Source organism: Jatropha curcas, chromosome 9 (assembly GCF_041381405.1).
Source record: "Jatropha curcas cultivar XTBG-Jc1 chromosome 9, XTBG_Jcur_1.0, whole genome shotgun sequence".
NCBI lineage: Eukaryota > Viridiplantae > Streptophyta > Magnoliopsida > Malpighiales > Euphorbiaceae > Jatropha > Jatropha curcas.
Genome location: NC_143159.1, coordinates 27,567,737 through 27,594,181, shown reverse-complemented (window position 1 = coordinate 27,594,181; position 26,445 = coordinate 27,567,737). Strand labels below are relative to the sequence as shown.

Below are 26,445 nucleotides of genomic sequence, written 5' to 3'. Positions count from 1 at the left end.
TGCAAAATGGATGTTTCGAAGACCATTGGTAATATGAAATCAAGGGAATGTGATGCAAAATCGAAGGAATTTATTGTATCTGTGCTGGTTTATGGAATTCATGGATTCAAAGTTCATTTTATAGATTTGTTTAAGGATATTTCTATTTTATCCAGTTGGAACTTCAATAAAGAAATGCTTCGTAGGTATTCTCAGTTTGGATTAGTTATATGATGATTTTGTGGAGCTAAATACCATTGTAGATAGACTGGGGAAAGGTTTGAATAAGAAAAATGAGAGTAGTACAGAGGAAGGATATTCATCATCGTGACATGATTATATGCTGTCTCATTACTTATACTACAGTCCCTTGATTATGTACTTCAATTGGGTTTATGTGAAAGTGATGTTGATGGGTCTTTTTTACATAAGAATAGGAATAAAGATTCAAATTTTTTAGTAATGGAGAGAATGGTGGACAACAACCCCTTCAATTGTTTATATTGCATGCAGAAGGTGAGGTACAAGCTAACTCTGGTGATAATATTGCACAAAACATTCAGCTTGTAGATTCATTTGAGTGTGGATCTGTGAAGACTATAAAGATGGGTGTTGTGTGGTATTGGTTTTTGGTTTCTAGAACTTGGTGCTTAATAAGAAATAGCATTTTAAAAAAATTGTACATATATAGGATTTATATATAATAGGTTTTTATCTATGTACAAGTTGAGCATTGACATGCTCAATTTGAGGAGAGGGTATTAGGATTATTAGATAGTAAGATATTTATACATATAATTAGTTGTATATAAGTATTTATATTCTCAATAAACAAAGTGAGAGAGTTTATATTTCACTCAAAATACCAAATCTCTTAAGTGCGACGGAACACATATTAATATCAAAAAATAAAAGTTGGTAGATGATAGGTCAATTGCAAAGTTCAGAATAGCATATAGTTAAAATAAAAATATATAAAAATTGGTACATAATAGGTAAATCGCAAAATTCAGAATAACATATAATTAAAGTAAAAATTCAGAAATAAAAGTATGTATTCCACGTATAAATCTCAATTGTGTAATCATATGCCACATATAAACATCTACTTAATAATCTTATTTATTTATTTATTTGTCTTTCCAATAGGTTGATCAAATTCTTGCAAATTGCGTTCTATTTTTAAAGAAAATCATAGAAAAATGAAAGATAATATAATAAAAATAAAGGCCTAATGGTCAAATTTGTCCCAGCTATTTCACTTCCTTGCAATTATAACCTATATATTTAAAAATTAAATTGATATATATACTAATTTCAAAATTTTACTATTTTATTACATTTTACTCCTTACTCAACATTTTACCGCTGCAATGAACTTATTATAATTATAATATTGTTTAAATTTTTATATTTGTTCTCTTATATTTTATTTTATCATAACTTAAAATTTTACTATAATAAAAATTCTATTATAATTTATATAAAATCATAAAAGCGAAGTTATTGTCGGTGTCACAATATATGTTGAACTCATAATTTCACTACTAAATTTTAATTGAATAAATCACACCCTTTTTAGTCATTCTCCATAATATGTTTCATTTATCAACATTAAAAAATTTTCATATTCAAATATTTTTCATTCTTAATTTCTGTGTGTATCTATCACCTCACTTTGCTTCATACGATTCACAAGCTAGAATGTCTTCATTATTGAAAATGGGTAATGTGAAAAGTTTTTACCCACCTCTCAATATTGAAAATGATTAATGTGGAAATTTTTTACCCACCTCAACGCCACATCATTGGAAATGGGTTCCAACAAAGCACATTCATCATTCTGGTGTGACACAACTAGACCATGGTGGCAACCACCGCTCCTTACTCGCCTGCGCAGCTTTCAATACCTTGTCGGCACGTAATCACTGTTTGTGCCTTCCGGCGCCGCGGCTTCGACAGGTTCGATAGGGATACGTCGCCTAGCGCTAATGATGGTTTTGAACAGTTTATATTTGAGATGAAGAAGGGCCCTCGAAAATATTAACCGGAGATACTCCGTCTCGCAGCGTCTTCCTTTTTAAGTTTTTTATTTTATTTTCTTTTCTTTAAATTGTAGATTATTACTGTTAGCTGGTCAAAGATTTTGTTTTTTAATATATTAATATTTATTATTTGGGTACATATATATTTGAAGACTGATTAGATCAAAGCTGAGATGCTGAGATGAAAAATGGCATATTAAAAGGTCGTTGTGCTACGGTGAAGGGAGAAGAGACTTTTGATGTTGGGTTTGACGTCTGAGGATATTTTCGTCTTTTCCTCCTAATTTAACGGCTAAACCATATAATTAGTTACTTAGTATGACGGATGAACCCTCAAGCATGCGCTAAATATTTGACCAAATAGTGAGATTACTTAAATAATTTCGTCTTTTCCGCAATTTTCTTTTTTGTTATCAGGTAAGGATATACAGACACAGTGGTGGTAACAACCGGGCGCTCACGAATCAACCAACCTACCATGGCTGTAAGTATTCCTGTTCCTCTCTCTTTCCCTAGAAAATTTCACACTTCGTAAATCACTCAATAATCAAATTTGCCATTCTGGTCATTTTGTTTTCTATTCTTTTTAGGATTCATCGGGGACGACGTTAATGGATCTGATAACGGCGGATCCGTCGGCCGCAACATCGGGATCAACGACTGCTCCTCCGGTTTCTGCACCTGCATCAGCCTCGCAGCTGCCGACGGGATCAGTAACAACGACATCTACATCGTCATCGTCAGGGAAGACGACGTTAGGAGAGAGGAAGTCAAAGAGAGCGACGCTTTTGCAGATCCAAAGCGATACCATTTCAGCTGCTAAAGCTGCTTTACATCCAATGAAAACAAACATCATTCCTCAGAAACAAAAGAAGAAGGTCCGTTAACTTACCTCTCCCAATCTAACCATCTCTCCAGTCTTTCTTCTGTTTTGATCAATTGTATATACATGTGTATCTGAGAAATTGAAACGCTTACCAGTGACTATTAAAACATGCCTATCTATATTTAGAAGTACATTGTTATGATATTAATCTTTCCTGGAAATTTTTGCTTCTTTGGGCCATTTTGGTGCTTATAGCTCAGTGCAATTTCATTTATCTTTGCAGCCAGTTTCTTATTCACAGCTAGCTAGGAGTATCCATGAACTAGCTGCTACTTCTGATCAGGTATCCATGAACCGTCTTTATATTTCTGTGTGATTTTGGCGTGCTTTTAGGTGATTCTTATGTGCGTTGTTGTTTGGTTTATTAATAGAAAAGTTCTCAAAAGCAATTAGTACATCATGTGTTTCCCAAGCTCGCCGTTTACAACTCAGTTGACCCGTCATTGGCACCGTCACTTCTTATGGTATGTTATACTTCATTTTTTTTTCCCTCCCACAATTTCTTATTTCTTCTAGCTTGTTGTTGTGTTTCTAGTAGGTTCTTCATGCGTTGCATTGTGCAAATTCGATATGACATGCTTTAGGTTTATCTGAAAGCTAGAAAAGGTAGGGCTCCATGAGCAATTAGGGTTAGCAAAAAAGGCTATGGTTTGTTATCAAAATTGAATGAGAGAATACAAGAATTGGGCTGTTTTGGTGCAGATTTGGTTCTTTGAATCAACTCAGTAATTTGATAGGAAAATAAAGAAGGTTTTAGGAGAGGGTTTAAGGGTGTAGAAGGTACTTCCAAACTTAAGAAATGCAAAAGGTCCTAAACTTCACTCTGCAATCCCATGGCAATCAATCACACCCTGCATTTTGGAGGTGTCACTCTTAGGGTATATTGCATTATATAATTCAAAGAAGCAGAACTTCAGAAAATACTCTTTTATGGACTGATTGATTGATAAGAGAATTTGTACATTATTTATAGACCAGAAAATACTCTTTTATGGCTGTTTATAGACCAGAAAATAATTTAAAAACCTTGAGGAATTGGTGTAACTTAGCCCCTATCCTAGTAGGATTTGTGGCTTCTATAGAAAATTGAAAGGATAAATAGTTAAATACCTTCCTAGTCCATCAGGTGCTCAAAAATGGGATGCCAAGGAAAACAAAAGAGTATACCTAGACCCTAAGGATCTGAAACCACCTTGTCTCAGCAAAGTTGGAAAATAAACTCTTAAATCTAAACGAAACTAAATTAACCTCTATGCCATTGTAATGCATGGAAACATGAACTGAAACATTTAGGCTGTATTTGGTATGCCATAATCAATGCATTTTTTGGATTAATGTTTGAACTAAAGATGAATTTGTGATATTACATTATATTTCATTATGGCTGCAAGCTTAATCTAGATCATAATCCTAAAGTTTGTTAATCTTTGATCTTGATTTCTACCTTCTATGGTTTGGTAAATTCTTTTATGGGAGTTTAGCCTATCCCAAATTTAATGATTTTGTGATTTCAGTGTTATTGTATGTTTTGAGATGCCATTTGAATTACTCAATGGCTACATGAGCAGTAGCTTATTGTGCTTCTCTCTCTCTCTCTCACACACACACACGCGTGCACAGGCACGCTTTTTTAAGTTTTACACCTTAAAGCTGTCAATCTACGCTATTAGATCTTAGACACAAGTTAGACTGATGTTCTTAAATGGATTTAAATTTGATGGTTTTGTTTGAAGCATTTTGAACTCCTGATTTTATAGTGCAGTTACTGCTCTAGTTCTTTGCAGATTAATTTAATTTGATATTGATAATAGATTTTTGAAGCGCCTTTGATGAAAATATTTGTCTGGGTGAAGCAATGGTAGTTAATAATACATGATTCATTTCAATTTTACAGTTGGATCAACAGTGTGAAGATAGGACAGTCCTACGCTATGTCTATTATTACTTGGCCAGAATTTTATCAGACAATGGTGCGCAAGGTCTGAGTTCAGGTGGTGGGATCCCAACTCCTAATTGGGATGCTCTAGCTGACATTGATGCTGTTGGTGGAGTGACCCGAGCTGATGTTGTACCAAGAATAGTAGAACAACTGTCAGTAGAATCCTCGAATGCTGATAATGAATGTAAGGGGTTAGTCATCTCATTTGATATTTTGAATGCTTGGTATGAGATATGCTGTTTTTTTATTTATGTATTTATTTATTTATATTTTGATGTGCGCCATTATGTACAAGACAAGGGAGTTATTTATATGATGTTTATTGTGTAGTACATTTAAGGTTAACCTCAGTGTTGACAGTTTTACTATGGAACTAGGCTTTCTTTCTGGATGTTGAGTGGTGTTGCAATTAAATGCAAAATCACATGTTTCTTGTGCAACTCTTCTTGTAAAATCTGTCTTCCTCTCAATGGTTTAAAGAGTTGGTGCTCTATTTTTGACGTTTCTTAAATTCAAAAGTGTGATTAAAATTTGCCGATATATCATTGAATACAGGTTTTAACCATATTAAGCAACTTCTAATTTATGTTTTCATAGTTAAAAGGCACAAACAAGGGGTCCTGGAGCTTAGGTGCAGGGCACAGGCGTGTTCATACATTAATAATTGTTGTCTATAAAGTTTTGTAAGTATAATTAATAGCAATAATTTTCTGTATAATTTGAACATATAATCATGTCTATTCAATGGATATTTTATTTAAACACTTAATTTTGCTAGATTAGGGAGAGAAAATATCGAGATTCAAGGGAAAAAGGTTAAAAATATTATAATTGAAATTTTTAAAATTCTTAGAATTTAAATTGTAATATTTTATAAGACTGAGTTTTGGGCCTAAATTGAAACTAATCTCATACTTCAGGACTTTTTTCTTTTGTCTCTATACAAAGAGAGAAAAAAAAAATGTAAGACTACTAATCACACTTGTAATTAAACATTTAGAATATTGCTGTTCATTTTGCCGAACGTATTTTCCTAGAAAACTTTTTTCGCATTTTCTGGGGTTTGGCACACCCTAGAAAATAAGTCAATAAAAAATATTTTTCTGCTCAAAAGAAAACTCAGCCATTTTTAAGGAAAGTGACTTCCCCTTTTTAAAAGAGGAAGTTACCAAACCTTGGCAAACTCACCATAATGTGGTTTTTTTTATTAGATATACTAAATTTTACTTAGTTCCATATTCATCATTTTGCACAAATGAAAATATATGAAACTGCCTGATCAGGATTTCTACCTAAAAAATTTTAAAAAGATCTTGCCTGCATTCTGAGAACTATAGAGCATCTTAAATTATTATACTGAAATTTGGTTTTTTGACTTGGGCTTTTCTGCCACAATTTGAAATTGCAGTAGTGGTAAAGACTAGGTGTTGCTTTTGGCTAAACCCTTGAAATTAGTGATATGTCCTTTTGGATCATCAGTCTTATCGAAGGTATTCAATTCAAAAGGGACATTGTGTCACAGGAATGCTTTATTGGCCATGCTTTCATCATATGGCCTAATGTGGCCCTACACAAGTGGGTAGTTGTAGATTTATATCACAGTTGTTGTGGATGCTGCATTTACTCTTTTTCTTCCTTAATGCATGTGCACGTGCTCGTACGCGCGCCCGCGTGTGTATCAAGTCATCATATTGTCTAATATGATGCTATGCAAGTAGGCAGTTGTAGATTTTATATCAGAGTTGTGGGTGTTGCATTTATTCTTTTTCTTCCTTAATGCATGTGCGTGTGTGTGTATACGCACACACACTTTTGATTTGAGCTGTCACGTTTTTACTAAAAATTCATTTAACTCATGGAACAAAATTATATCACTATCATTGCAATCTAAGCTTGAGGATGCTAAAGGAAGGCCATTATTTACTATAGAATTTGTGAGGGCCTATGTTGCAGGTCCCTACGCTTGCATCTATAGATCAAATCTGGTTGATTCATAAAATCACAGAAATTCAGTTTGAAATTTGTTAGGGAAGACATTTCTGCTGTTCCTCTTGGAAAATGATCCTTTATTTTTCTTATGTGATTGCTGATTCTTTATTTTCCATTCTTTGTTATCTACTTCCACATCATTTTAAAATTTACATTTTAAGAAATTCAATGGAACTGATAGTTTGGGTTGACAAAGTTTAACTTTCTATCATACTTTTTGTGGTTAAACTATGTCAACATAAATAGTTGATAGGGCAGAAGTAATTGACAAATTTGTCATCAGACAGTATATTTGGTTTTATTATTACACTAATTTGCCATTTCATAGCAATGATTGTTGAACTATGAGAATGCATTGCTACACAGAAAAAGACTTGAGGCTTCTGGATTTGATATTGTTTTTGGTGCAAGAGGAAACATATCATGAGATTGAAGGATTTTGGTGCTATATATAAAACTTTTTCTACTATTTGCCTGTTTGGGCTTCTAAGGATGGAAAGACAGTTATCTGATATTCTGTTTGGGTTAGCTTTTTACATATAGTCATTTTGTATCCTGCAGTTCATGCTCGGAGGTTGCAAGCTTTGAAGGCTCTCACCAATGCTTCTGCAAGCAATACTGATATTTTATCTAGATTGTATGAAATTGTTTTTGCTATTCTTGATAAGGTTTGCCCCATTGCAATTTCTTCCGTTAATATTTTATTTTGCATGCTGCATGGTATTGTGTTTTTACTTGCTAGGAAACTGATGTTTGAATCCCATTGGGAAGATTGCTGCTTTTGTTTTGCCTAGTTAAATAGAATATGGTTGGCATTGGTATTGTAAAATCTCATTGGTTTCAATTTGAGGCACTATCTTGATAATGTTTAGCATTACAAGATCTTTCCTTGAGGGAATGAACTGCTTTATTTTTTGCCCTCCATGTTTATATTTATGAACAGAAACTTCATGTGAAATTTCTAATGTGTAGAATAAGATAAAACAATCTCATGTAGCCATGGACCAATAATTTGGATTTGGCTTTAGGATCTTTAGAAGTGTTTCTAATTTTAAATTCTAATGCAAGTAATGGATCTCTTATGATGAATTGAAAATTGCTTGTGATAAATTGCAACATCGGAATTCCTGCCCTGTAGTCGAGAGCTTGTCCAGTTGTTTGTGGTTTTCATTTTATCCCATTTTAAAGAAAGGATATTTGATAATATCATTCTTTTGCAGTTCAATCTATTGTGCACCTAATGTAGTTGAGTGATGTCAACTGACTTGGGTAATGGAATGGGGATGGAATTGGCATATTAGTTATGCTTCAAGAGTTTGGCAAAAGTGAGAGACTTCCTTCTTTTGAAAGCTCTTATGTTATTGCAAGGATCACTTTAGTCAGCTTGCTCAAGGGAAGTTCGATTTGAATCAAAATTACTGTTGGTTCGGCTCAGTTTTACTGAAATTACCAAGTCGGGCTTAAAACTAAACTGATATGGCAAAAACTAGTTGCTTCGGTCCAGTTGAGACACCAACTGGTTCGGTTTCAAGTCTGAAAATTTTGGTTTACATCTTTTCACCTTGGCCCGGTTCGGTTTGAACCAAACCGATTGTTTGCTCTCCCCTAATGCATAGTTAACTACTAGGTTGCCCCTTTTCAAAGTACCATGATCTGGGGTGCATGTATCGGGTTGTGGTAATTTTGTGGTTCAGAATGTGTGATACATGTACTGGATTGTGAAATTTGACAACTGACAATTAAGTAATAAAAAAAGAATGGAGGATACGAGGAGGAGAGATGTTTGGGCTCTTCTTAATATCTAGGCTGTTTAATATTAAGTGATAAAACTAGTCTTTCTAATATTCTAGTGTTGATTAACGTATCTAGGGAAGTTGACGGGAAAAATATCAATAGTTTGGCCTATTTTCTGGGGTTAATTAACATTTAAAGATAACATCTTTCCTAATATCTAGACAATTTAATGTTAATTGAGAATAATTAGTAATATTTTTATCTTAAAGGCTTATTGGTTTGTCAGTCAATGTTTATTCATAAGTATAATAAATTAACTTTTATAGAGAGGAATTTTATTCCAATGTTTCATTTAAAAGTTTGACTAATGTGGAAGTGAAATTACTCGATTAATATTCAACCCATTAATATCAATTTTGTCTATTGTGCTAAATAAGATTATGGTAAAATCCATTATAATATTATAATATTTCAAAAGGAGTTCAAAATTGACCCAAGTACTATTATGTATAATTGACATATTGCATACTACCACACATTAAGTTAAGTGGTGTATTTCGTCCCATCCCATACTAGAACCTAAAGTGTACCACATTCCAGCTAACTGTGGTATAAAACCCATAACCTTCGTTGAATTGCTATTAGTTGCCCTGAAGTTGACTCTTGCTCGATACCCAAAACAATATTGTCATTACTCCAAGTAACCAATTGGAATCCAATTGCATATTCTTTGTGTTGGCTGGAATGGTTGAGCAGAGAATGCACTCACGCATCACAACTCAAAGAAGTTCTAGAATTGAATCTCAATAGGGTTTACATTTCATTCATTGTTTTAACTCTTGTATAGTGGAGTCTATACATATAACCTACTTTAGTTGATTTAATAACTTTGTAACTTAAAGTAAAACTAACTTCTACCTGATACCACTTACATGCTACAACAACAAGCTCTTTCATAGAAAACCTAGAACAATCTTCCCTCCAAAATATCAAGATATATTCGAGAGAACGTAGCAAATTGTCAAATCTCAATAGAGGTTCTTGTCAACATTGGCATTGGTCTATACATGCACCTATTGTTCGCTACACAATGCGTTCATTTTATCTACTGCAATTGTATTGCTTTGCTACTGGAGATGATGTTTAAGTGTGCTAGACACATCATCTACTTCCTATACATTATCCTAGCATTTTCCATTGGGCTAGCATAATAATTTTTTTCCTTGTAGAAGTTCGTTATCTACAAAGTTAACATGGGAAGAAATGAAATTAAAGGTGACATAAAAGCAGCAATTATGCCTAAATTCTAAGTTGATCTTTAGCTTATCAGCATACATGCTAAGCTTTGGCATTCTTTATTATTTTGGATCAAATGGAAGCAATGTCGATATCATCTCGCATGCTATTGTTAGCTCACCATAACTTGGTAAACAAGTATGGGTTCAACGAATATCCCTAATGTAACACTGTAGCTATGAGGAACTCCTTTGTATCCTCTCCAACTTTTCTCACACTTGTGATTGCACCTCTCTTTTTCCCTGAATACCCATCATAGTACTTTTCTCTCCACTTTATCATATGTTTCTCTAGGTCAAATGAAAACCATATCTGGATGGATCCTTCTTCCTTTCCCTATGAATTTCCATCAATCTTCTTAGTGAAAAAGTAGCCTCTGTTGTAGTTCTACCAAGCATAAAGCTAAAATTGGTTTTTTGAAACCTTTGGAATATCCCCGAGTCTATTCTCTATTACTTGTTCTCCAAGGTTCATTGTGTGGCTTATAAGTTTAATGTCATGGTAGTTTGTATAAGTTTGGACATCTCTTTTGTTCTTATATATAGGAACTAAAGTGGCTAAACTCTATTCATTAGTTTGTCATAGTTCCTTGAATAACGTGACATTAAGCTTGCACCACAAATATCTACTTTTCATTTGAGGCCTTTCAATGTCTATTGCAACGCATGATTGCTGCCCAAGTACTTTTTGTAATTCATGGTTAATTTTAATATTAGTATTTTCTGAAATATGATGGTTGGTTGTTTTATATTACAAATTCCCTAGTTATTTTGTTCTATATATTCCCTGTGAAGTCATGCTTTAAAGTTTTATATTAATTTTCAGGTTGCTGATACTCCTCAAAAACGGAAGAAAGGCGTTTTTGGGGCTAAAGGTGGTGATAAAGAGGTAAAAATATCAGCAAATAGTTACATGCTGTTTGGTTTTTTATCATGCTATCGCTTTGCATGTCTTTGAGCTACTGGTAGCCTTTCTCCTGCTTTAGTGATCTTTGACACTGAACAATGAATACAATTCTGTTGGGTCTTTAGCAATGTTGTTGAGAACTATTTCTCTACTAAAGTGTGTTTTGTGGAATTGAAAATTAATGGCTGAAAAATAAATTGCGATGTTGTTTAATACCCAATGAGTGGTTATGTTCAACGTAAATTTTAAGTCAAAATTTGACTTATAATTTTAGGTAGATTGTAGCTTAATTGAAACTATTAAGTCATATGCATATAAGTTCACTATTTGAACTTGAAACACATTGAAAATTTTCATGTTACATGCTGAAACTCCACATAAGTTTTTGGCACGATATTAGTTTCATGTCATAAGGATGGCCAAAAAGGTCTTTAAATGATCATAAATGATTCCCAATTATTCATTTTGGGTTGATGTGATGATGGGTATTCAAAAGTGAAAGATACATTCAAGGTGATAGGTCTATCCATTGCCAATAGCACAAAGAAGAAGGGAAAAAAAAAAAACAGCTTGCTAGATTGAAACATCGAGCATACTCTCTAAAATTGTTACCTATAAATTGTATGTTGAAGGAGTTAATGTAATATTTAATACAAGCAATTACAATCATCCATGTGATTTTGTATGAAAACTCTACTCTTTGACATATTATGGTCGAATCTTAACCATTTAAAATATCCAAAGTTGTTGATAAACCATAAAATATTAATCTAAAAAACTGCTTGAAAAATCCATGAATACAGCTGAAAATACTAAAATTGCCTATAAGTTGTCATTAGATATTCCCATGCAAGTCAACTTTTTCATCATCATCACCAGTAGTTTAAATATCCTTCAATTTCTTCCACATCAATGTCATTTAAATCATCCTCAAAATCTTATAATCGTTGCTGTGAAGTTGAGGATTTTGAACTTGCCCTTGACTTAACTATATTGATTGATTTTGTTTGGTTTTTCCTTGTTTCCCCAACACCAGCCACTCTTGGGGTAAAGTTGGAAATTCTAGAAGCTGCAAACCCAAAGGAAGAACAAGATAATCTTAAGAGTCTGATTTGTAGTTTTCTAACGATATTTATGCATATTAAATTTGTAGCTATTGAGGCTGAAAGAACAAAGCTGTAATGCCCTTCACAAATTTGAATTTTAGCAATGCCTCTTTAAAGATGAGACCGCTTAACTGAGGAAAGCAAGGCACCTTGAAGGATCTAAAGCAACGAAGCTCCTTTTCTCTCTCTTCTCCATCTCATTTTCTGTTATTTTACTTATTTTGACCACACAGTAGCACATGTGATTGTTGTTGACTTTATATAATTATGTGCCAGTTGATTATAGGGGCTAGATTGCTCGCTTTTCCCTAGTTTACTCTTGGTAAAACTTGTGACATAATTTTGGATCATATAATTGAATGATGGAAGAGGCATAAACTCATTTTACTAAAAATAAGCTTCCATTCATATGTTTACGTATTATTTTGAATTAAATGATTGATCTTTGTCAGTCTATCATACGGAGTAATTTGCAATATGCTGCGCTAAGTGCATTGAGAAGGCTTCCTTTGGATCCTGGAAACCCAGCATTTTTGCAACGTGCTGTACAGGGGTAAGTTCTCTTATTCTTGTGTAAACCATTTCTTACTTACATATGTTAGGTTGACATTATTTTGTTAGTTTTATGATACTGAATATATAAGGCACATTTACTACTTGAAACAATGCAAATATCAGTATGTTATTCTGGTCTAGCTCTTATGGACAGACACACGCACAGACACAAGATTTCTATATTAGCATTTATCAATGAAGATGAAATCTGGTAGCAAAAAAGATTAGCTGAATATTTGGAAGTATAACATAAAAAAAATTATTGCATGTAAAATTTCCATCTCTCTTCGCAAACCATATTTTCCTTTTAGGAACCAAGCAATCATCCTCTTAGCAGTAGATTTCAATAGAACTAATTGAAAATTCAGAATACTTCCTTGTTTAATTGGAAGAAAAAGGTATTTTTATAGTTGAAAGAACTAGGGAAATCATTGAACACCTATATGCTAACTTAACATAAGAAATCTTGACCTCATAATCCTAGCTCTGGATCTTGAATCTTCGATGGTAGTTTAAAATTTTTTAGTAGTTATAAATTTAAACCTCAAAGGAGATGATTATATTAACATACCATTTCCCTTTTACACTAATTCTTCATTGTACTGTAATCCATAATTCCCTTAATTTTGACAAATTATGTACTTTGTGAAGAGAAGCACTTGATGCTTTTATCTTCTGAATCAACCTGCTCCAGAATAGGTTGGCTTCTCTATCGTTGTCTCTTTCTCTCGCTGCTTCTCTCCTGGTATGGGTCTTTTATAGTTTATGAAACGACAATTTTTAAAGGATCAAATTGACGAGCTTGTTGGAAGCAAAACATGCATTAGCAATCCTCTCTGGACTCTCTTGATGTTATGTATATATAAGCCCTGTTGACCAGTGGCTATCATATAATGGTACAAGGTAGCCCTGTTAACCGCATCAACTGCGTTCAGAGGGTTTTCGACTTGTTTTGTTGTGGGGCAGGGAGAGGCTCCTGATGACTTTGATCCCGAATCAATTGACATAAGTTATGGATAAGGTGAAGGAGTGATACTTTGAATTGTTTGGTATGTTTTGCACATTGTTAACCTTAATCTAAAGAGTTGTCAAAACTGTTGCATCCAGAATCTCAATCATATGCGTCAGATGTATCTGTATCCTTGCTTCATGGTTTAGCCTTTGATTGAGAAAATTTGGTGCTTGAAGTGATTGTGTCCTTTACCCTCTTATTTCAGTCTCCAGATTCTTTTGCTAGTAAAAGTTCTGATTTAGGGTCCGTTTTGAAAGAAATCATGTGGAAGAATTCAATTCAAGTGAATTTTATTAATAGAATTCAATTCAACTAATGATAATATTCATGCGTTTGGAATAAATTTTGGAGTAATGAAATTAATTTGAATTCCATATGTATTAATTTGAATTCCATCATTTGGAATAAAAAAAAATGAATATACTTTTTTTTTTGCACTTTACTGTTATGTATAAAGACACATTTAGTTCAAATAAAGAAATTTTGGGTTTTTCTAGCAAACTTCACATCAAATAAATTGAATTCTTGCAAAATCATGCAACTTTTTGTAGAATTTCAGTTCTATACTTAAAAAAACTGAATTCTGTCAATTATACCTTTCTAAAAATGAGAATTGTCAAAATAGAATTTGAATACCTGCAAGTTTGAGTTCCCAAAAGGGTAGCTTAGTATCCTTGGAAATTGCCAACACTTGTGCATGCATGATAAGTGTGTTTTTTCTCAAGGATCTGGTTTCTCTGCTTTAATTTGGATAAATTAGCAGCATGTGGTTTTTTTGTTTTCCAAAACTGTGCTTCTGTTTCTGTTTTCGTAGTGATTGAAGTTGGGATAACCATGTCAATATTTAGGCTTACTGAGTCTCGTTGCTTCTCTATCTCCATCTTTTCTTTAGTCCTCTAGTTCCAAGCTTTGCTGAGATTCAAATGAAACATGTAGAAAAATTGTGGGGCAGAGAATACTGACAACATAGACACAGTACTAACCGCAAAAACAGGTTCTGTAAATTGAACCTCAATAGGACAGAGAACACACATAAGTACAATGAGTACAGGTTTTGGAATATGAACCCTCAAAGAACTAGTTCATTGATTTCTCTAGAACTTATCATGAGAGATTATTAATTAACATAAGTACAAAAACAGCCTTATACCAGAAAAAAGGGCCTTATGATGACTCTAACTCAACCTGCTAATCTATATTTTTTCTCTAATTTACAAGTGAACTTATTCTTGACCTAAACCCATTAACAGACTTGCCAACACAGCAAACTCTGTAAGAAAAACCAAAATACAAGTTGCCCTCCAAAATTATCACACAACTAGGCTGCTGTCGCGGCAAAAGTGTTACAGCCTTCAACAAACGATGGTAACCATCAATATCGTCCATGAAGTTTTGCATACAGCAACCAAGTTTTGCTGAACTGGTTTCATCTACACAAAAATATCTATAATGGTTTAAAATAAAATATAAGGTTTTTGCTTCATTCAGTTACTCTCTGGTTTTAAAGGCTTTTAAAGAAGACAGCCACAAACTATTAGATGCTAAATTCTAAGTGGTACAGACAAGTACTTTCAATGTGGAACTCCTATATTTAAATTTGCAGTCCTTTATATATTTTGAACATCTTAGTTTGCCATTTTTGACTGCAGGATTTCATTCTCGGATCCTATTGCTGTAAGGCATGCTTTAGAAATCATCTCTGAATTGGCAGCAAAAGATCCTTATGCAGTCGCAATGTCATTAGGTGAATTTTTCTAGTAAACTCACACAAAACTATAATATTCTCAATTGGAATGGTTTCCCTTTTTTTTTTTATTATCTTTTTTTCTTGAACTGATTTTACTTTGGTCTTATTCATAAAATTTGGTCACTTATTATGCCTGATGTGCTATCCTTGTATCTTATTGCAGGAAAACTTGTACTTCCTGGAGGTATGCTTTCCTGTTTTATGTTACAAAATAGTATTCAAAAACTTTTGGTGTCATTTCATTTTGGTCTTAGGTGGTTATATGATGAAAGAAAATGTTTGGTTATATTTCATTTTTTGAAAACATGCTATTTTGCTTGTTTTGGTGCTAATGATAGTTCTGACGTTCAAATTAGGCGGCATTTGCTAATTTTACTTGATGCTTATAACCTTCTTATTACATTTCCTGGCTACTGCAGTAAGCCTGTAACTTGTTGCCTTTTGTATGAATCAGGGGCTCTGCAGGATGTTCTCCATTTGCATGATGTCCTTGCTAGAGTTTCACTGGCCAGGTTATGCCATAGAATATCTAGAGCTCGTGCACTAGATGGTAAAGTCGATATCATGTCTTCCCCCCTTCAAATGTTATTCATGTGTCCTTGAATGAAGATACATCGATTTAATTTCTTGTCTACAGAGAGGCCAGATATTAAATCACAGTTCAACTCAGTGCTATATCAACTCCTGCTAGATCCTAGCGAAAGGGTTTGTTTCGAGGCCATCTTATGTGTATTGGGGAAATATGATAACACGGAGAGGTATATAACATATTTTATGTTCCCACAATTAAAGCTTTTCCCTTTATTTGTTCAAATGTTTCACCATGTTTTTGTCGGAGATTTGTTTGCATAGCATGCGATTCTTATTCCATTGCTCTCCATTGTCCTGTTTGAATGATTGTTTGCGGATCCTAGATCATGTATTTAAGTACTGCAGGACTGAAGAGCGAGCTGCTGGATGGTATCGCTTAACCAGGGAGATTTTGAAATTGCCAGAAGCGCCCTCCGTATCATCGAAGGGATCGGGTGCTGAATCAAATGATTCATCAAAAGCTTCCAAAGATAAATCGCAAAAAACCAGGCGTCCACAACCTCTTATTAAACTTGTAATGAGGAGGTTAATTGAACTCTTTCTCCTTTTCCTTTTCTCTTTTGCCTCTCTTTAATTTGGGTATTTGTCATTTTACTTGGTTTCTCAATGTGCTTAATGTGGTTAAACTGTGGCATTTGCTCGTGGATGTATTGTTGGTTGTAAAAGTATCTATGCCTTCAACTTTTATTTGAACTTGATTCTGTTCTTCTTTTTCCCTTCCCTTTCTTGTTTTTGATTCAGGTTGGAGAGTGCTTTCCGTAGTTTTTCTAGGCCAGTACTTCATGCAGCAGCAAGAGTTGTGCAGGAGATGGGAAAAAGTAGGGCTGCTGCTTTTGCTGTAGGCTTGCAAGATATTGATGAAGGAGTTAATGTTACTGCATACACTGAGGCTGTAGATGATGCAGAATTCAATGAAAATCCTTATGCAAGTGGTAATATTTTTTCTTTAAATAGCACATAATAGAGAGATCCCTGATCATTTGATTATTTGAATCTGCATCTATTTGGAATAAATTATATGATATTTTATCTTAAATGGCTGATTAAGTGACGTGTGTCAATTAGCCCTATAGAATTCATTAATTCTCTTTTATGTTGTGTTTAATGTAAGTTCTTTTTTTCTTTCTTCACTGGCTTGCAAGTTTTATTATTAGTCATTTCTGTCTACTTTTTGCTTTTGCAAACATTATATATTTTGGTGTTCATGAGGTTTCAAAATTTTGGGACTCATTTAGCTGGTTGTTTTCATGTCTACATATGTACATGTAAGTTCATTACTATATGTAAACTCAACGAGAATTGATTAAAAAAAAGCCCTAATACGAGTTCTGTTCATGTATCAGTAACAACAGATATATACTTGCTTTTACCTTCAACCTTATCTATTTTATTATCCACTGAAGTGTGAATTTTTTAATATTTCTGTACATTGCCAGTTTCTTCCAACCCTTCTATGTTTTCTTTGTACTTTATTTAGTAAATTTTTAGGGTTGATGAATTTGATTAACATCCGGATGCTAATAATATTATTTTCATTCATTATCCATTTTGGATCGTCATCTCAATTCGTTCTGCCTTGTGCTATTTCCTTTCCTCCCTTTCATTTCTTTGTAGGAGTTCGAAGGGTCTCTTCTATATCTAGTGCAACAAGTGGCAAGGATACAATTGCAAGTTTGTTGGCTTCGTTAATGGAGGTCGTGCGGACAACTGTAGCCTGTGAATGTGTCTATGTTCGAGCAATGGTAATCAAGGCATTGATTTGGATGCAAGTTCCACATGAATCATTTGATGAACTAGAATCCATAATTGCATCAGAGCTTTCTGATCCAGCTTGGCCAGCTGCACTGTTGAATGATATTTTGCTCACACTGCATGCTCGTTTTAAGGTATATAAATTGCTGTTAGAGAATAGACGTATAGCTTTAAATTGTTGTTTCTTTTTGTTAGTTTTGTAATGTTATATTGATTTTCTTCTCCTCCTACATTCTCAAGTTAGTTTCTAAATAAACATTCATTGAAGATGATGAGTAACATAAGTCCTTTATAGCTAAAATTTGAAAACATTAAAGAAATTCAAAATCATGATCAGGATTAGCTTGTTAATTTTTTTCTACCTAGTCAATCTTCGATATTAACTTTTTGAACAGTGTAATATTGTTTGTGAAGTTCCCAGTTTCTCTCCTTGAGCAATTTTCAGTTTGGATTGCCATCATCATCATGATTTTGATTAGTCAATGTAGTTGATTGTAAATTGTCATGTTTGATCAAATATACCAAGGGTGTAAAATAAGGCAGGCGGAGTTACATTAGATGGATTGCTATAATACACAAGTAAGAGGAACAAAATGTAAGAAGATGAATCTCTGGCTTTAAGAGCTCTTGCAAGGAAAAATGTAGTGAAATTACAGAATCACAAGGAAAATCAAATCATTGTTTGGAAGCCTGATAGCGTAACTAAGTTGATTGATTGATTTTTTCTGTGATAGAAAGTTTTTTTTTTTTTTTTTTCAGCTGTTTACTTCATTTTATGTTCTGCATTGTTATGCTGTTGACATTTTTGTTTACTTGGCGCTGGGGCCAAAATTACTTGTCTTTAATAGTATAATGTTCTTTATTTACGATGCCGTTTCTTGCTGGTTTACTTCTAAGGTTATTGTCTAGGAAGCTAATGCAACTTTTGCCTTTTTCCTTTAATTTGATGCTTTTACATTGTTCCACATATTATTTATGATTTATTTCATTGGTTGGTCAGGCCACTCCTGATATGGCTGTCACTCTACTAGAAATTGCAAGGGTCTTTGCGACCAAAGTTCCCGGGAAGATTGATGCTGATGTGTTACAACTGCTTTGGAAAGTAGGTTTTCTCTCAACTGTAATTTGATTTCTACTGAGCTGTCTGTCTTTTATTTGTTCATTTGCATTATGAACTTAATTTTGCTGTTGTTTTCATTTGTGTCTCGAACTGTAATTTCTTAAGCAGCTCCAGATTGGGGTTGACAAGTACTGACCTGGTTTTGTCTGTTGATTCTTTGTGTCAGTGGAATTTGCTCATCCTTAATTAATTGAACATTAACATTGCATTTTCAGACATGTCTTGTAGGCGCTGGTCCTGATGGGAAGCACACAGCCTTGGAAGCAGTGACTATAGTTCTTGACCTACCACCACCCCAACCTGGGTCAATGTCAGGACTCACATCAATAGATAGGGTATCTGCATCTGATCCAAAGTCAGCTCTGGCATTACAGAGATTAGTCCAAGCAGCAGTAAGCAGCTTCATTCTGCTGTTGTTATAATGAACAGCATAGCATAGATCTTTTTGGCTTGACTTAATACTACTTCTGCATTCTAATTTGTTTATTTGAAGCCTACAGGTATGGTTCCTTGGAGAAAATGCAAATTATGCTGCTTCTGAATATGCATGGGAATCTGCAACTCCTCCTGGTACTGCATTGATGATGCTAGATGCAGATAAAATGGTTGCTGCTGCCAGCTCTCGTAACCCTACTTTAGCTGGTGCTTTGACTCGACTACAAAGGTGTGCTTTTAGCGGCAGCTGGGAGGTATAAGTTTTACCTAGTGGTCATTCTTTTAGAAGTGTGCTTCTTGTACTTGGAATGGTGATGAAATAAAATGATTGTCTGTTTGGAGATTGCAGATGTATTGGTATTTAAACCACTTGCTATCTTAGAGGGAATGAATCCCGCCTTACCGTCAAAAAGCAATCAAATTGCAACACTTTTCCAAAATATGAATATTTTGTTTCAGGAGGGAGGAAAATTTTGCAAATATTTTATTTGGTGTTTTTTAAGACTCAAGAGTTTTCTGCCTTTTCTACATTTGCAAGTTATGTCCACTTTTGCCGTCAATATTACCCTGGACACATGCCTCATATCCTTGGATACAGTTGAATGAATTCACAAACTTACGTGTTAGTTTGATAAAATTAGATTTTGACATGATAAAATAGAATTTAAAAAGCCCTCGAAGTCCTTGTGAATAAATGATTTCTGGCATATTTAGGGTAATGTTAAGTCAATAACTAATATGTAGGACTGTAGGGGCATTTACATAGATGTCCAAAGTTAACTATAATGCCCAAGCACACCATCTTATTTACAGTCTGTCAAATGAATTAGAAATTTAGGATTTATTTATAAATGAATTCCAAGTAATTCAGTTGTTGGAATTCATTTACAAATGAATTCTCATGTTTGGAAGCTATAACTTAAACGTGAAATTCAATTGAATTATAAATATACATAGGTGTCCAAAGTTAGTTGTAATGCCCATGCGCATTGTATGATGATGAGAGGATTAGTATTCTAGCTTCTCTAGGCTTTATAGTTCAATTTTTATAGTCTGTTCAGAACTAATAAATTGGAAATGAGGATTCATATATAAATGAATTCCAAGTAGAATTCAGTTATTGGAATTCATTTACAAATGAGTTCTCATGTTTATAGTGTCCTTGAAGCTTGAACAATGTTTATATGCTTAGATGAGTTGAAAGGAATACTGGCTGTATGTTTGCTTTTAATCCTTCATATACTTTATTTGCTCTGATCTTTGAGCTCTACAGATTCGCATTGTTGCTGCTCAAGCCCTTACAACCATGGCCATCAGATCTGGGGAGCCATTTAGGCTACAGATTTATGAATTCTTAAACGCGTTAGCACATGGTGGCATGCAGTCTCAATTATCAGAAATCCATCTGAGTAATGGGGAAGATCAAGGAGCCAGTGGAACAGGCCTTGGAGTCCTAATTAGTCCCATGATAAAGGTTCTTGATGAAATGTACAGAGCTCAAGATGAATTGATTAAGTAAGAGCTATAGCCTTTTCCTTTATTACTTTATTCTTTTAATAGGTCTTTATTGAAATTTTCACTTCTGTAGGGATATACGCCACCATGATAATACAAATAAAGAATGGACTGATGAAGAGCTGAAGAAACTTTATGAAACCCATGAGAGGTTGCTAGACCTTGTTTCACTGTTCTGTTATGTTCCTCGAGCAAAGTATTTACCGCTGGGACCAATAAGGTAGAATTTGCTTACATGTCATTTTATCTTTTGGCTTTTTGGAGTTAATGATGTCTGTTTTGGTTAAAAAGATGTGAACCTATGTTAGTGAATTGAAGGATAATTCTGGAATTAGATCATGTGATCTTATTATTACTTCAACTCTATTTTGGAGAGTGGAAAATGGTGGAAGAATTTTTGGGAAAAGAAAATGGGAGAGAAAAGAGAGATGAGAATAACCATAGAGCTTTTTCTTCTGTTCATCATTTTTCAATCTATCAATATGGACAGAGAGATATAAAAAATGCACCATTAAATGTAAAATTGATTATTTGATGTTGAGAATTCAACTTTATGAGAGAAATTGCTTTATGATAGGTAAGTGATGGAATAAATATACAATACATAACTTTTTTGACCATTGTATTCGCTTTCATAAACAATGTCAGACAACTTCCTTCTTTTCCCTTCATTTCTTTTTATTTCTTCCCGGCAAATAAGGAAGAGAGAAAATAATTCTCCTATGAAAATTTCCCCATATTTTCTGTAACTTCACTTTTGTTTTTCTTTTTCCTTATTTTATTACATGTTATCATTTTTTTTTTTTTTTTTTTTTGTTGCAAAATAATAGACTTGAACCTTACAGAAAATTTTATTCTACAAGGTGATAATTTCATATGCATTAGTTAGTCAATCACAAAAATGTTATGTTTACCATTCCATTTCAAGGTTATCTTGTAGCGAACTGTTTAAAATTTTGAACTTTTGAACTGGAAGCTTTCTAATAACATTTCTTAAAAAATTAAGTTTGGGATTCCGAACCAAGGAGAAAAGTAAAAGCACTATTACTAAATTTGCAATTTTACTCTATGCTTTTGTTATTTACAAATCTGACCAAATCCAAAAATACATTTCTAGATGATAATGTGGTCACTAACTATATATTATATATATATATATATAATATTTTTCAATGCAATATCACTCCATAAGGCTTGAGGTTTATATCAATTCTATTAAATAAAAATTGCGACCTCAGTATCTACCAGATTGAAAAGCCATATCATTAGGTAAGTATTGTTTTACCAGTCAGACCATTGTCAGGAATCAATTTTTAGGCATGATACTTGTGTGAAAAAGAATCATCTTGGAGACATTTTGATACTCATGCGGCTGCATGGAATTATTTATGTTGGCTACCAATGTATTTGTAACTAGGACATGAAATTTATGCTATTATAGTAATGCATTTTGAAAAATTGGCTACAATCGCAATTAGTTAAAGTCCGTGCTTTTTTAGTCATTAATCCTTAATTTTAAAATGCTGTACATGAGTGTTTTTCCTAGTTTTTAGATGTGGTTTATTTCATGTTCAATTTGATTTTTACCCATTATGTGTTTCTGATATTTGTAATCTTTCTATTCTGAAATTTAACGACAGTGCAAAACTTATTGACATCTATCGCAAAAAGCACAACATAAGTTCAACAACCGGTTTAAGTGATCCAGCTGTTTCTACTGGAATATCAGACCTAATATATGAATCAAAGCCACCTCGTGCCGAACCTGATGCCCTTGATGATGACTTGGTGAATGCTTGGGCAGCAAATCTTGGTGATGATGGCTTATTGGGAAATAGTGCACCTGCAATGAACAGGGTAAGAATTTTAATTAGTTTTAGGTTGAATGATGATCTGAAAAACAGAAGCAAATAATTAAAATCCTAAACATTTAGTCCCGCACAGAAATATACGTCAGGACTCTAGGAGTATTATTGACAATATTTCCAAATATTTTAGCGATTGAATTTCAGTGGGTTACTGCTATTTTTTTTTTTTTTCTCAAACAAACTCAAGGTCCTCTTCTTCATGAATTTTTTTTTTTTCCCCTTAATTTCAAATTGTGCATACTTGTGACTGATAGGATCTTCAGTTGGCTGGTCCTTTTATCAGAGATCCAATATTTGTGTGTGAAGTTTGTTAAGGTGTCGCCAAAAAGTTTAAACTTATGGATTGCATGCTTTAACTTGATTAGAGTCATCTTTTATTGTTGTCGTTCCATGCTCATTTGTTGTCGTTGTTATTTAATCTATTCTTTTTTGGTTTTGTTGAGTATTGAGCCTATGCATGAAGATGCCCTATTAAAATGGATCAAATAAATGATTTAACTAATGGTTCCAAAAATATTGTAAGTAAAGAAATAAAAAGCCGAAGATAATACTCATGAGGACAAGGTGCCTTCAGATCCAAACTGCTTTTCAATCATAGAGAGTATGATAGATAGCAGAAAAGATCATTGTTTTCTGGATCTTGGCCAATTTAACGACTTAGAGATTGGTTCTTACAACATAGAGACCTTTCCAGTGAGAAAAGAATGTGCAATTATGAAATGAGGAATTAAGAATCAAAAGCTCTCTCTCTCTTCTACAACTATAAATTGTGTCTACTATAAGCTATTATTTCGACCATCACTTATTTTAGAGAGTTTGATAATACAAAGTGAGAACATTAAATATTGTGTATTTGTATCTATATGTCCTATTGGTTAAGTTATTTTAGTTGATGTCAATATATTTTTATGCTTTTCTGTTCTGATATCCATGGTTCTATTGTATCTTCCTTATCTTCACCAGTTGTTTCTTCTTTTTTCCGCTTCTTGTTTCTCCTGTTATTTTTATTTTGTTGTTGTTTAACTGGTTCTTCACCTATTTCATATGATACCATTGGTTGTTTTATTCATTTATCATGAGAGTCAGTATGTACTTCATGTTCATGCAGGTCAATGAATTTCTTGCTGGTATGGGAACTGATGCTCCAGATGTTGAAGAAGAGATAATAGTATCTAGACCTTCAGTTAGTTATGACGATATGTGGGCCAAGTCACTTTTAGAGTCTTCAGAATTAGAGGTATGAAAATATTCACCAATTTGTTTTGTCAATTGGGCATGGCATGCCAATCAGCTGCAGATTGATAGTATATGCATGCCGAATGAGCTGTGGAGAAACAAAGTTATTTACTGCTTCAGTCCATTGAATTTGCAGGAGGATGCAAGGTCATCTGGGTCATCTTCCCCAGACTCAACAGGATCAGTTGAAACGTCGATATCATCCCATTTTGGTGGAATGAACTACCCGTCATTGTTCAGTTCAAAGCCAACCAGTTATGGAACATCACAAACCTCGGTAAAATTTAACATAATGGTTTTATTTCACAGCCTCGTTCATTTTGCATATTCCCCTTCTTAGGTAGATAGTTCTACAGATATATACTTGCTAGGTTGCACTTTCTGGCATGTGATTCTTATACTTCTTCCTTTTATGTTCTTGAGATATGTGGCTTTTTCACCTACTTCCAAGGAAATATGTTTACAATATACATTAATACAAATTTTTGTTACTACATTGTTTTCTTAATAAAGTTTGAAGGAGAACATAGTTAATCTTGTTATTTATACTTGGGAAGTTTAATGCAGTGTCTCTTTGTTCCTTAGCTGTATTTCCTTGGAAGCCTAACTTTCAAATTTTTGCTCCTAGAATAAACAAGACCTAGATATTTTCTGGGTGTTGATATTGCCAAAGCAGTTTTTATATGGTTAGAGCAACTGATAATCTTAGCTTTAGCATTTCTGTTGCAAAAAGTTTTTTGGAAAACAAATATTTCTAGAGTCGAGATATTTTTTGAGAAACAAAGTGAGCCTTAGGCTCCATTTGTTTCCGAAAAATAATTTACCTAAATATTTTTCAAATGACTTATTTTTCGTTGTTTGGTTGCAATATTGAAAATTAATTAAAAATATTAAAATTTTTAGCTCATAAAACCATAATAATAATAATAATTTTATTGTTAGATATGAGAATAATGCAAAAAAATGGTAAATTATGAAAGTCACCGATAACTAGTGTTGGTAGCCGATAGTGGTAGTCGGTGGTGGTGAACGATAAGTAGTGGTAGTGGCTACCGATGATTAATAAATTAAAAAAAATATATGTATTTATAAGGTCAAAATAAATTTGTCAAAATCCGAAAAATGTTTTACGCTCTTGAAAATGGGAAGTTATTTTCCTTAAAAATGACTTAATTTTCTCTTGACAGGTAAAATATTTTCCTTTGATTTATTTTCCTGAACGCTCCAAACAATAGAAAATTGTGAAAAATATTTTTCTGCAAATTATTTTACAGAAACAAACGGAGCCTTAATATTGAAATAATGTCTCAGTCTTCCATAATCACATGGCGTTGTCTGCTTGAGTTTGTCTGTGCTTATGTTCACACTTCAATTGTTTGTCTTGGGACATGTTGACATACATCAATTTTCTTATATAGGAGAGGTCAACAGGAAAAAGGTATAGTGGTTCCTCCTCAATTTATGAGGGAGCAGGTTCTCCGGTAAGGGCTCAGCCTCTCATTTTACATTACTAATAAATTCTAATTTTATTATTATTATTATTATCATTATTATTATTATTATTATTATTACTCAGATTAGAGAAGAACCTCCATCATATGCATCATCTGTCATGCAAAGATACGAGTCATTTGAGAACCCTGGCCGGGACTCCCAGAGCTTTGATTCTCAGGATGAAGAACGACCTTCCGGAAATCCACAATCGGGAACAGCACTCTATGACTTCACTGCAGGAGGAGATGATGAGGTAAGTCAACTCCTAGTTGCTTTTGTCTGGTCTTTGAAATTATTGTGCGGATTCATAATTCCAAAAAATGTTGGATCTTCTGTCATTTCAGCATGATTATCTGTTGTATTATTACTTTGAACATATAAACGATCAATTGATTCTAGTTGTATCTAAATCATGAAGTTGACAAATAATTTCCTTGCAGTTGAATTTAACAGCTGGAGAAGAGGTTGAAATTGAGTATGAAGTTGATGGGTGGTTCCATGTAAGTATTCACAGAGAGGATAGCCCTCTGCAATTTGTTGATTATAGAGAATGTTTAGCAATTGTAAAAGAAAATTCTCTTATTAAAATATGTTCATTTCTTTTGCTTGGTGTCTTAAAAGAGATATCACATGTTGCCATAACCAAGGAAAAACTATAAAAAAGTGAATTTTTTCATTGTTTTATCAATCGGATTTCCAAGGTACAAAAACCAGAAGAAGAAATTTGGTGGTTTGTTAAGTAATGCTTAATGGTTGGTTGATCATAATTTGTTTCAGGTGAAGAAGAAGCGTCCTGGAAGGGATGGCAAAATGTCTGGCCTAGTTCCTGTCCTCTATGTCAATAAATCTTGAAATAGTAGAAGAAATTTATTCTTATTTCACATTCTTCACGATGTGTTGTATGTCTCGTGGATGACCGTGGTTTGTTGGAAGGCATCACTTGCTCGACTCCAGACAGAAGACAGTGCAAACAAGGTTTGAGGGTTGCATCTAAAGTTTTTATTATTGTCCAAATTTGATCTTAATTGAGGAATGTATCTCGTTTTGATGCAGTCCATTTTTGAGTTTTGTGCTTTATTTGAACATGCACTCGTGATTTGCCTATTTTGTCTGAGAAAATGCATTGTAGTCTGGAGAGCCCTTAGAATTTACATATTTTTTTAGTAAACACTTCTAATTTTATGCCTGAATTAAATCTCTTCAACTATTATTTTCAGAGACATGAAAAACTTGGAGGTTA

General features: G+C 33.6%; 1 protein-coding gene across 2 annotated transcripts; it reads left to right on the top strand.

Annotated features, from left to right (window-relative positions):
* Positions 1-1,817: 1,817 nt before the first annotated feature.
* LOC105643703 (SH3 domain-containing protein) lies at positions 1,818-26,445 on the top strand. Of its 2 annotated transcripts, XM_012228893.4 has the most exons (28): positions 1,818-2,340; positions 2,442-2,508; positions 2,615-2,902; positions 3,134-3,193; positions 3,282-3,374; positions 4,805-5,033; positions 7,400-7,506; positions 10,694-10,756; positions 12,333-12,433; positions 15,097-15,191; positions 15,358-15,378; positions 15,649-15,744; positions 15,832-15,952; positions 16,131-16,310; positions 16,527-16,717; positions 17,400-17,671; positions 18,538-18,639; positions 18,873-19,049; positions 19,158-19,346; positions 20,366-20,607; positions 20,681-20,827; positions 22,248-22,464; positions 23,584-23,712; positions 23,848-23,988; positions 25,130-25,192; positions 25,288-25,458; positions 25,646-25,705; positions 25,983-26,445. In XM_012228893.4, the coding sequence occupies exons 2-28, from the start codon at positions 2,503-2,505 to the stop codon at positions 26,055-26,057; spliced, it is 3,636 nt and encodes a 1,211-aa protein (XP_012084283.1). In that variant the 5' UTR covers positions 1,818-2,340; positions 2,442-2,502; the 3' UTR covers positions 26,058-26,445. The 2 variants fall into 2 exon arrangements, with proteins under 2 accessions (XP_012084283.1, XP_020538742.1); XM_020683083.3 differs by lacking the exons at positions 1,818-2,340; positions 2,442-2,508 and having other exon boundaries at positions 2,845-2,902; positions 3,287-3,374.